General features: G+C 35.0%; 1 protein-coding gene across 11 annotated transcripts in view; it reads left to right on the top strand.

Annotated features, from left to right (window-relative positions):
* The window catches only part of LOC591421 (arf-GAP with Rho-GAP domain, ANK repeat and PH domain-containing protein 1), a 76,531-nt gene that overhangs the window by 37,435 nt on the left and 26,259 nt on the right, over nt 1-12,837 (top strand). For all 11 annotated transcript variants that reach the window (XM_030980534.1, XM_030980538.1, XM_030980536.1 and 8 more), the window contains 12 exons: nt 3,060-3,113; nt 3,670-3,704; nt 4,018-4,066; nt 4,590-4,702; nt 5,299-5,383; nt 6,538-6,598; nt 7,279-7,332; nt 7,721-7,913; nt 8,989-9,076; nt 9,494-9,562; nt 10,093-10,123; nt 10,902-10,945. In XM_030980534.1, coding sequence (XP_030836394.1) covers nt 3,060-3,113; nt 3,670-3,704; nt 4,018-4,066; nt 4,590-4,702; nt 5,299-5,383; nt 6,538-6,598; nt 7,279-7,332; nt 7,721-7,913; nt 8,989-9,076; nt 9,494-9,562; nt 10,093-10,123; nt 10,902-10,945 — 876 coding nt within the window. The remainder of the gene's footprint in view (nt 1-3,059; nt 3,114-3,669; nt 3,705-4,017; nt 4,067-4,589; nt 4,703-5,298; nt 5,384-6,537; nt 6,599-7,278; nt 7,333-7,720; nt 7,914-8,988; nt 9,077-9,493; nt 9,563-10,092; nt 10,124-10,901; nt 10,946-12,837) is intronic.

The following is a 12,837-nucleotide window of genomic DNA, read 5'->3' on the forward strand; positions in this document are numbered from 1 at the left end:
AAGAAAACAACCCTATCTATCTATTGCACTAAAAAACATCTAAAGGAAGATGCATACTCTTTAATATGGAGAAAGTATATTTGCATATCATTTGTTTATTTCTCAGAATTCAAAGATTTTCTACAAAATATGATTAGCATGAAATACATGTATATCCTGAACTTTATTTGCACAAATTTTTCGCATAAATTTCATATAAAATCTTATTTTTAATGTTACAATGTATTTCTAGAACTTGAGATTATCTTTCAGAGAGAGTTGTATTGGAGTATTGTGGATTGTTGCATGATAGACCACATTTTATGTTCCTGGGATATTGTTATTTTGCTTATTTTCAAGAATACAATATGCTTGTGGTAGTCGAGATTGCTCTTTTATCGTGGGATCTAGAGCAACTTTGATGAAAACAAAAACATGTTTAAAAAAAAAAGGGGGGGGGGGGAGAAATTGCCTTTTTTGTTGTTTAGAAATCATTTCTTGGTTCTCTCCCCACAGTGAATTGCATTTAGTGTTCTTTGTGTATTATTTTTTTGTTTGGAGTGAGTAGAATATTGTTGATTTCTTTCATTATATTGAATAGTTCCTTGTTTTGTAGCCTGAATTATGTTTTGCATGCACTGGTAAAGTAATTGAAAATATATACATTTTTCTTCATGGGAATGTTTCATGGGGTGCTAAATAAATTTGTTGCAAAGTTTTTGTCCTTTAGTGAAATGTTGTCATGCTCTCTACATCATGTTTATTAGATGGTTATTATCTATTTTGTTTGGATGTATCTCTCTAGTCTATGTTTAGTATCATGGCTTTTTACAGATAAATGTGCATGATGGTTTTCTTTCTTTATGATGAATGAAGTTTGCAGGATCATACAGGTTTTTAATTTAGGCAAGCATCAGTAAAAATTCATGGTCCATGTATATTGATAACACATGATCAAGTGTTATTTTCTCCTTATTTTCCCCTGGCGGTACAAGTTTGTTAGTAGTTCACTGTTCTATGGTATCATGAGCTGTTCTATGTATCTCCAGTTTGGAGCTAGAAGGGCATTCACTCATATACTATAATGCAGATGTATCACCCATCTGCGGCCTCCAAACAAATGATATATGTACCCTAGTCAAACTCAAATAGTCTAAATTTATTCAAAAAGAGTCACAAATAAAAAGACAGCACAGAAGATATGTTTTTGACTACTTCAACAATGAAATATAATTTTCATCTATTTTTGTTCCAAATGTTCCAGATTTCTCTTTTCTCTTTTGCCATAAGAAAAAAAAATAAGCTAAAATAGTCTATTTTTTTAGGAAATACCATAAGAATATAGTGCAAATGGCCAAAAAAAAAATTAGTATCTGAAAAACAGCCAGGATGATGTCATTACAGTCAGCGTTTTCAAATGAATCTAACAGATACAAACATCACGATTCAGCCCCAGGGATTTCTCTATTTGTAGTTGAAGCTATATGCCCATTGCTTAAAAAAAGTATCAGAATTTGAATCGTGATGGTAGTGATAACAAGTCTGTATTTTATTGCCTTCCCGGTGTATTCTATTTTGGTTCGCATGGCATTGGATGTTTTGTTCATGTGCGTCACAATTCGTTCAGGTTTATTCATACAATAGAGTTCATGGACTTTGATCTAGCCCTATTAAACAAGTGGAGCACAAATTGGCGATGAAATTAACATATATGCCTAAATATGGCAATGAGGAAAAGAAATTTACATCCAGGATGCTATTTTTACAGCATTTGTTCTTGAAGATGACGAGCAGATTTGACGGCTATTCTGTTCAATGTATTCAATACGACAAACATATTTCATCCAAAAGAAGAATTTCTTGATTTGACCATTGAATAGTGGCAATTTCATATATCACTGCCATGGTGGTTAAAATCACCTCAGGACGTCAGAATTCATGGATGAAAAATATGAAAGAGTCAAGTGTTGTGATGTCATAGAGGACACATTGCACAGAATCTGCCTTTATAAGACAATGCTGTTAAACTGCTTTGAAAGATTTCTCAATAAAAAAGGTATGATACATGTGTACATTTGAAGAAGAAAAAATACAAGCAAATCTAGAATACATAGAGTATTATCTCCTCATTGATATGATTTGATCTTTGATATTAATTTAAGTTTTAGTTTCTGTTCAGTATCAGTTTAGCATCATAAAAAACATTACAAATCATAAATACAGAATAAAGAATAGGCCAGGACCTCTAAGAAGCAACTTGTGCTTGTACATGGATTTATGGATTGTTAGCATGAAAATTTCATGAAGAATTACAAATATACCTTGAAATGTCATAGGTTACTGCTGTAGCAGTACATTCAGATTGAAGTTGAACCCACAACATTGCCATCACACGTACAGTTACAACTAGTATCTGGAGAATTCATTCAAAATCAGGGATTCAAATTGATGGTTATTACTGATGTAATTGCATTGCAGGACAAGCCTGGTGACGGATTAATTCAGATTCCAGATAACCATACAAAATCAGAGAAAACATAATGGAATACAATAATTTGCTCAGATGATTCACCTACAGACTTTAAATAGATTTACTGACCATTTTTTGTCTTTAATTTTAAGGATCCTCTTTGATTTTATTTCTGCAAGTCATCAGTTGTGGGTTAATTATAATTTGTAACAAGGAAACTTGCAAATGTAATCAAGCATCATTTTCAGAACTTTCAGCATAGATGATTCAATGACACATACAGCAGTGTAGTCTTCCAGCAAATGTCTAACCTCCTTTTGTCCTCATCATTTTGCAGGCTGGTGATTATGGTCAGCTTTTTTTTTTAGGAGGAGATATATAAACCATCATTTTTGTATAACCTTAGCAATAAGAGGTGCAGACAGTTTTACTTACATATATTTACTAGTCTTTCCGAAAAAGTATATGTCTTGAGGTATTTCCATGGTAAAGTGCAAGTAATTATCAGGCTTCTTGTGTAAAGTCCCAAATAAGCAAGTATCCCATGAGATACAAGTATTCTCTCACACTTTCGATTATATTTTCCCAACTCTTTTGTTTCTTTATTTAGCCTCCTCCTGGCGGCTTTCCAAAGGGTGGGGACATGAGCTGTCCTGATAAACAAGTATGTATATGTATACACTTGCTTGTTTACATAATTTATGTTTTCAGTTTTGTTTTCACTCAATGATATGACCAAAATAAATACAATAAAGATTTTAAGATGAGTTGCAAGAATGTAATATTACTTCAAATAAACCTATGGGTAGCATGCTTAATGTGACGTGTACAACTATGTCATTACATTTCAACTAAAACAAAGGTAATAGTGCTGTGTTGGGTTATCATACAAGCATTTATGTTCTGTTTCTAGTTTGTGTATCTAGTAAATGGTTGGTTTAGTTCAGTATGGGATTAAAAAATAAAAAGGATGAAAAGGTGTTCAACTATCTGAAGAACAATGGTTGAATTAAACTCAGGTGTGATATAATTCATGGGGAATTAAGTTAAAATGTACACAATAGTTACATAATTTCATAATTATAATGCCTGTTTAGTAATGTAATTCATTAAAACTTTATTGAAACAAAAAAGATGTATGTTGTTCTTATTACTGTCTAGATAACTTGTACTGTAAAAGTAAGTAGTAAGATGATGATGGTTAAATATTTCTTTTTCAGGGATATCTCAAAATGGAAGGATGCAATCAAAAAAGGTAAGTGCAAATAATTCATAGGAAAAAAAAGGACTATATGAACATTTTAGAAGGAGTAACATCTTCATCGTCCTTGTGTCTACCTTAGCATGGAGGAACCTTTACTAGTCATTCTCCATAGATCAAGATTGTAGTAGCATCACAAAAATATTTGTGTATTAATGATAACTACAGTGTTATTCTGTTGTAACAGGCAGCAATGACTGCTTGAGGTAAAGCATATTATCCAGACAAATTGGCTTTTAATAGCTACTTTAATTGATTAAATTCCTTTTATGTTTTTAATATATTTTATGTTTATGTTATAACTCAGATACCTGGCCATTAAAGGAGAGATGCTGTGTTTTTATACAACAGAAAGGGTAAGTTTATATTTTATTTTTGTTGGGGGGGGGGGGGTGCTCCCCACCACAGCTCTTGCAATGTTTACTCTGTAGGAGCTTCTTCATCCTCGACATTTATTTGAAGAACCAAGAACTAGGAAAATTAATTAATTTCTAAGAAACACTAAAGACATTGACTACCATGCTGATCCTCTGTTATTTACTATATCCCATCCTTATTTTTCACTCTTTTGACATTAACTTTCTTTTTTTACATTAGAAATAGAAATAGAAATAGAAATAGCAAGTTTATTGATGTTCTACACTTTCAAAGATTCTGCACCACATGTGAATGGACTGTGTAGTGAATTGAAATTTTCTTTTTTATTCTATCAGGAAAAAAATGTTCATTGTTTGGTATTTTAACAAGTGTGAAAGCAATGACAGAAGATATTTTAAATAGATGTTTGGCCATATTTGAAGTGAATAACATATCTTCTTTAATTTATTAGTACCCCTTGAACTGATATCATGTTTCACATTTGGTTGCATTTTTTTACAGGATTTTGAGGCTGCTGTGCCGATCTCCGATATTCAGATGATGTTAGCTAATGGTAGAGTGAATCCACAGAAACCAGATAGGGTCGTTCTAACCACGCCCAGTACAACATACCAGTAAGTACATGATTGTAAACCAGCGTGTCAAAGCTACATTTCCACCGCCATCACTATTCTCATCACCATTACCGTCACCATCACTACCACAGCCAGCACCATCAACACTATCAATATTATCACTGCCACCATCAACATCATCATCATTGTTACTACCACCACCATCATCATCATCATAATTATCATCCCCACTTTTTTTTAATTTTTTATTATTTCGTTTTATTTCAACAGGGTAGCCCCATCAGTAGTTAAAATACTGTTATACTTGGGGGCCCTGCATAACATAAAAATATATATAAAGACATACATATACATGAAAACATCATTAAATAGTGAATAGTAAACATGATATACCAGAAACCACAACCACAACCCCCACCATCACCACAACCACCACCATCATCATCATCTTAATTATCATCGCCATCATCACCACCATCCATCATTAAACCACCATCACTATTACCATCACTATCACCATGACAACCACAACCACAACCACCATCATCATCATCATCGTCGTCATACAGTGTACCTGCCACCACAACAAGTACATTTTCATCGTTTTACTTTCCCTTTTTTTCTTCTGAATCCAGTTTCACTGCAGAATCACCAGAAGAAGCTAAGGAATGGGTCAATGCCATGATGAATGCTGTTTCTGAAGGACTTTCCGACAAACTGGTAATTAACCTCTACAATATTGTAACTCTAATCTTAAAGCACGTCTGTACTAGTTTGGCCAGGAGGGATTAGACCACCCAGCGTGGTCACTGACAGATGGCTATCTCGTCAACTCAGCTCTCAATGGGGATCATGGGGAACCAACGGTCACCGATTAGGCATTGTTTTTTATATAGAGGGAGCAAGTAGTACAGTGGGGCTTTAAAGATGTATTTTGATGCCTCAATGCTGGGATTGATTTAAGTGTTTGTTGTAGTTTCTTTATAATGTTGTTATTTGTTATTCATGCCGAAGGGTACAATGTTAACGAAAGCGTGCTGTTCTTCATGTGAACCCGAAAATCATCTTTCCGTGGAGACTACTGTAAAAAACTAAATTTTTGCATGCACAAAATGTTTGAGAATTTCGTTAGTGGTTCAGATTTGCTACAAGTTTCTTCTGTGAAAGTGGCTGTCCTTAAACAATTTGTGAAAGTTTTATGTCACAATAGTTTATGGTTTTGCAGTCTATTTTGCAATGTATGCATGTATTCTACTTGTATATTCTCAAATTCTCAAGAAACAAAGTACTTGCAACAACTGAAACTGTTTATGAATGCTCTGTGTCCTTGAAAATCATCTTAGTAATATCGTTCATGTGTAACTGCATGATTAAGAGGGTACCAGTATTTTGATGATGCTTTGGTTTTCATTTTTTGTGTGCAAATGTCGAGTAGGCCTCAGAGATTAAAGCAGTAATCTAACATTTTCTCCGGTGATCATCACTCCATGCTTTATTCTGTTGAATATTAATATACGTGTAGGATCATTGTTACAATAAGGTATAAGGTTTAAAGCCTATGTACACTAGTTTGGCCAGGAGGATTAGACCTTCCTGCATGGTCTCTGACAGGTGGTTATCTCATCAAGTCAGCTCTCAATTAACATAAGAAAAAGAGGATCATGGGGGACCAATGGTCACTGATTAGACATTGTTTGCTATATAGAGGGCGCAAGTAGCTCTAGGTAGTGCAGTGAGGCTTTAATGGGTTTAGGTACAGATTTTGGTCCAGGATTTTACTTAGGAATTGGGTCAGCATAGGAAATTGACCGTGTATTAAACTTGTTTGTAGTAGTCATACATTTACTGACCTGTATTTGTGTTTTCCCATCCAGTATCTTCACAAAGCCTGGGAAAACGAGGCCAACAAATACTGTGCTGACTGTAGTATGCCAGGTAGGTTTCAATGTGACCTTTGACCTAACCTTTCAACCCATTCCACCCGTAGTATCCCCCAAAAGGATTCTCTACAATACTGGTACCAAATCATTGTTAATTTGACTTATAGACAGATACTCTTATGAGTGGGCGAAAAGTAAGTGTTTGAGAGTTGAGAGAGAAAGCAGGAGCAAGGAAGGGATGGAGAACCAATGAGACGGTAAAGAAAATTGCAAGGAAGGGGGAGGGGGTCATAGGTAGAGATAAAGAAAGGGAGATACATAGAGAGGAAGAGATTAAGGGAGACAGAGAGAGAGAGAGAGAGTTAAAGATTTAAAGAGAATGATAAAAAGAGATGTAGAGAAAGAGACAGGGAGAGAGCAACAGAGAGACAAACATGTAACAAGGATAAAAGAGAGAAACAATGACAAAGAAATAAAAGATAAAAGAGAGGGACAAAGGGAAAGAAATGAGCTAGAGAAAGAGAGAAAGAGAGAAAGTGAGAGAGAGAGAGGGGAGGAGGAGGGAGAGAAGAGAGGAGGAGACAAGATGATACAGTGATAGTGGGAATGAATGCTGAAGTGTGAACAAGATTTGAATGAGGATTTGTATAAACCAATTTGATTCAGTTTTAATTCTCAAAGTGCTTCATCTTTGCTAGAAGATTAAAAGAATATTTAATTTTTTATTACCCTCAGATCCTGATTGGTGTTCACTGAACTTTGGAATAGTGGTGTGCAAGAACTGCGCTGGTAAGTTGACAATACAATTTTCAAAGTAGAGAACATGTCCATTCATGCAGATGAGGGGATACATTTTAATGTTCCTGTACTTTATAAAAATGAGTATAACAAATGAAATACAAATGGAAATACATGTATATATCATAAAAGTTGAACGAGGCACATGTACATGTACTTGTAGATATATTTCTTTATTGATATTAAATTAGATGTACCTGTACACGTGTGATTGAATTATTTGTTTAATCATCAAGTATTTTAAAGTTGATTTGGGGGGGGGGGGGTCTAACTAGGGTAGACTAGTTCAAGGCATTTTTGCTGCTTTTTTAGTGTGACCTATCTGCGGTAGTTCGGAAGAAAGTACAGTCTCACAAATTAATTCACTTACTTTGACTAGGCATTCATCGTGACCTCGGAGTGCATGTGTCAAAGGTCAGATCTCTCAAGATGGATGTCAAAGCCTTCACGGACTCTGCCCTGGAGGTGTTCCTTGTCATTGGTAACAAGATGAGTAACAACTTTTGGGAGGAGAAGCTGGAGAAGGAGCTGGACCCTAACGATGGTGTCAAACCCATGCCAGATGATAGCATGTAAGTCGTCATGGTGATAGTGAAGATGATGATGATTATTATGATTTTGATTATGGGATAATGAGGATGATGATAGTGATGATTAAAGAAATCGTAATGGCTATTAATTGTAGTTGTGGTGGTTATTTTACCTGCCTGCGAAGAAAGCATAAATGCTTGTTAGTAAAGCAACCAGAGGACAGACCAGACGGCTTAAGGTCCTCTCCGAGAGACCTGGTAATGAGGATTAATGCTTTACCAAAGGACACGAGTGCATCTTCTTGTTTTCGAACCCGGGTCGCAAGATTACGAGACCACTGCTCTACTGACTGAGCTATATCAATGATATCAATGATGATGGTTTTGATGTTGATAATGGAGATGATTATAATGATGAATGTAACAGGATGAGCAAAAGCTTCTCTACCTGTGGAAAGTTTCAATCTTATGCTCCTACCAGGTTGGTAGTACCTCGCTAATGTTGATGATGAGGAAGATGACAATGACAATGATGATGATAATTGAAGTGATGAAGGTAGTTGGAATAATGTTGATAGTGATGATGATGATGATGATGATGATGATGATGATGATGATGATGATGATGATGATGATGATGATGATGATGATGATGATGATGATGATGATGATGATGATGATGATGATGATGATGATGATGATGATGATGATGATGATGATGATGAAAATGATGATAATGGTGGTGATGAAAGTGAAGATGATGATGATGACGGGACACCGCCGAGGACGATGATGATCATTGATGATGATGATGGTCAAGAAGAAAATGTTTAGGATAGTAATGATGATGATGGTAGCGATTGTGATGATGAAAATATCTCACTTTACATGTCACCTATTATCAATAACTTATATTTCAATACAAATCCTACAAGTATCCATTTTGTACACCTGGGCAAAGAGAGACACTAACAGGTAACATGTCTTGTATAGAGGACATGAGCTCGTGGCATAGTCTTAAATGTCACCACTTTCTTCAAGTGCTAGTTTATATTAAATGAAAATAAGCGTTGTTCTTTGATGGCTAAATCATTATTATTTTGTTTTTATTCTATAGAGAGCAGCGGAAGTTGTTTATAGAGAAGAAGTACAGAGACAGACAGTTCTGTGAGCAGATTCTATGGGAGAAAGAGATACTCGATAAGGTAAAATTCCTGTTCTATTACATCACTTTCTGCTCATTTCATTGTCCTCTGTTCAAAAGAATGCAATCCTTCACCTTGAGTTGTAGACTATCCAGTATGATTCTTCCATGTTGAGAAATAAATCAGAAAGAAGTGGCTTTGAACTAGGTTGCCTTCAATTGTAGAGGACTTCTTTTTATTAAGGCATTTGTTCGTTTTTCTCGGCTAAGGGGTGGGGGGGGGGGGGATTTGGACAGAATCATCATGTATTACTAAACTGCGACATGTATATTGCACGATCTGACACTTGTATTCTCATTATCTATCTTTTATTATATCCATACTTTATCATTCCAGTATTTTATAACGATAATATTTTCTAATCAAAAAGATGCTAAATATATTTCTCTATTCTGCTATGTCTGTATATTTACACAGGAGCTCCTGAAGGCTGTGGAGAGTGGAGCATTGAGGGATTGCGCGAGGTTTATCTTCTCTGGTGCCAATGTGAGTGTCTTTTAAGCATTGACTAGTAAAATGCAGTATCATATTTTGGTAATGTACCTTAAAGAAATATTTTTCTCTGCATGTTTTTGGTTCTTTGCCAGTACACTACATTCAGAATATCAGCTCCCAAAGAATATCAACTCTCAAAGAATATCAGCTCCTAAAGTTCCGGTTGTAAGGAGATATTGAAAATATAATATTGAAAATATAATATAGAAAAAGTTAAAAATGGCTAGACTACATTACATGTAGTTGATACATCTGCATGCACAGTGCACAGCAGTTTATTTAGCAATAAGTCAACTTCAACTTCTGTTTAAATAGGGACCATGATGTGAAATCGTTTTTCCTTCCATGTGCTTAATTGGAATGTGTTATGTAATGGTCCGTTTTCAATAAATACTGTATATACATGTTTTTACTATTTTTTCATAAATAGCCCCTTTACACAAATAGTTTGTAGGTCACTGTGAATTCTTTACATTGTAAATCATATTTTAAAGTTTTCTTTTATCTGTTCCCTTTTTCAGGTTGATGCTGTAAATAAAGATGGAAAATCAGGTATGACATATTATATTCACAGGAAGTGCCCCTTCACATAAATCATGTTAGTGTTTTGGATTTAATGACATTGCATTTTGATAGAAACTGTCTTCAAGTCTCAGTTGTTTATCAAGCAGCAGACAAATTTTTGAACATATCAACTATGTATACTTGCTCATTTATTATTTTTTTGGTGCAAGATGGTTAGACCATTTTGTATACAAACAGGATATCCTCAGACAAATTTCCATTTCCACATTGTTAGTTTCCTTGTAAATAATGTCCCATAGGGTCAGAGGTCACAATTCATGAAGTCATTTCTAATACACCAGTTTACGGTTGTGTGCGCCATTTTAAACAAAGCCAATGACCTAGAGGTCAGGTATTTATGCGTAAATTAAGATTGCGCCCATGCAAATTATGATGACATCACTGCCTGTGCACTGCGTTGTGCGTGCAAATCATCATTTGCATGGGCGCAATCTTAATTTACGCATAAATACCACTGACCTCAGGTCATTGGCTTTGTTTCAAAGTCAATGACCCGAGGTCAGCCTGTCTGCGCATGTGCACTGATGTAACCGTATACTGGTGTAATTAAGGAAGGAAGAAAGATGAGCTCCTTCATTCAAATACAGTAGAAACAAGATTGTAATTTGGACATGATTTTTTTCCCCCTGTTTTTATACCTTTAGTGAAAGCTAATAAATTTACATGTACATGCACTTTGATTGGAACTGGTTTAATTTGTCTGTATTTTAACTTGTCCTTGTTTTTGTGTGTGATTTCTTAACAGCAAAAGAGATATGCTATGGACACGAGAACTCACTAGTTATCAAAGTAAGTGATATTAGAAATAAAACAGTGGCCTTTCAGGGGCCCTTTAATGTAGTGAGCTATGCTCTATACAAGAATGGTTTAATATTATTATTATCATCATCATTAAATCTCGATCTTAATCTTTTATCACAAGTTAAGTTTATTTATACCAAGGCCTGAATTGTTGCTTTGTGAGGCCCACCATTCATAGACTGAAATTAACCCAGCATGTAGTTCAACCTTATTACATGAATTACAAGCTGAAGAATGCGTGTAGTTGTAGTATTTTTCTAATGTACATACATGTATACATATGCATTACATAATGTTTGATGAACACAGTGTTTGTTCAGATTCGGGTCGGGAAAAAGGATATGATAAGATGTGTACAGCATTAAGTATCGCATTTGTCAAACAGGCAATTTCTGTTAAAAAGAGGCTGGATGTGCAAATAAAGAGATTTAAATTAAAACAAATAGTTGCTGCAGCAGATTGCATTTTCATGCAGAAGTGAATGTGTTACTTTACTTGTTTTATTTATGCCTTTCAAATTAAATATGATTTGATTTGCTGCATACCGCAGCCTGAGTGGGCGGATCATATCAAATAATCCTCCAGCACTGTATTTAATGTGATCCAAGGAATAAGTTATGACCGTATATTGATAGATATGGCTCAGTTATTGAGGGTAATCTGAGCTCAAAGGTCTCCTATGGTATTGATTTATGTATACGTGAATGTGTTTCATTAGACATTAAAGGCACACTGTGTATGTGTACACCTATGATATTGAAATTTCGATATTGAAAAAAAGGGGAACATTTTTTAGCAATAAATTGAGATTTTCACTTAATATTAAAATATAAAATAAACATCTACCCCCCCCTCAAAAAAATGTTTGATGCTTATCAATGTACATGAACAGTCAAACCTGCTTTAGTGACCACCTGTCTACAAAGACCGCATTTTTTGTTTCCCTTGAAAATGGTTTCTCTTTGAAACATGTACTAAAGGAACCTGTCTACAAAGACCACTTTATGTGTTTCCTTTCGGCATTCGCTATAGACAGGTTTGACTGTGTAAGCAAAGGAAGGGGATAACATTGGGATATGTTAGGGCTATACTGTACAGAACATAGATTTAAACTGTGGGTTGTCCCTTACAACTGTATGTACATATCCATGTTACTTTTCACTGAACATATTGTTGATTTTGCCAGGTTGTTGTTGTTATTGTTGTTTACTTTGATGACATATTTTTGCTTGTGTAAGCAAATCAATGAAGTATAACAATTCTAACTACCGGTACTCACTATTTAATCAATAATGTAGAATGATATTTAGACAGTTCTTTAGAAATTCAGTGGTAGAACCAGGACAAAAGCTGACCTTTAATCAAAGTTTTAGGATCAAACTTCCTGTATTTGGTTTATAAACCATATTTGTTCTAGTTCCAGATTGTCACTGACTAGAAGCATAGTATAAGCTGTGTACATGTATATTATAGTTGTTGAAGGTTGGGTTGTTCAAGGTTGGAATTTGTTGTTGGCTGGACGAAAACCTTGACTGTCATGTATATGTTACTTACGGCTGTAGACGGATGGGTCATTGTGTATGGTCTTCATGTCTGAGCCATTGGACAAATAACTTTAATATTGAAGTGCTAGACTGAATATGGACACATCCAGTACATTGTATCTGATGAGTGAGGCGTACAGCAGTTATATGTCTTGTACCATAGAGAAGGAAGTTCAGTCGTCAGAGTCACCCAGTGTATTAAGCGAGGATGAACTGGTAACTACGACATGCAAATGTTCAAGATTGGAATTCTTTCCAATGTGTGTAAAGATGGTGCACACATTGTTATCCCCAACGTAGTGGATCCAGTGATTTGATACTGACAGTGTGTTTTAG

Source organism: Strongylocentrotus purpuratus, unplaced genomic scaffold, assembly GCF_000002235.5.
Source record: "Strongylocentrotus purpuratus isolate Spur 01 unplaced genomic scaffold, Spur_5.0 spur5_scaffold_11, whole genome shotgun sequence".
NCBI lineage: Eukaryota > Metazoa > Echinodermata > Echinoidea > Camarodonta > Strongylocentrotidae > Strongylocentrotus > Strongylocentrotus purpuratus.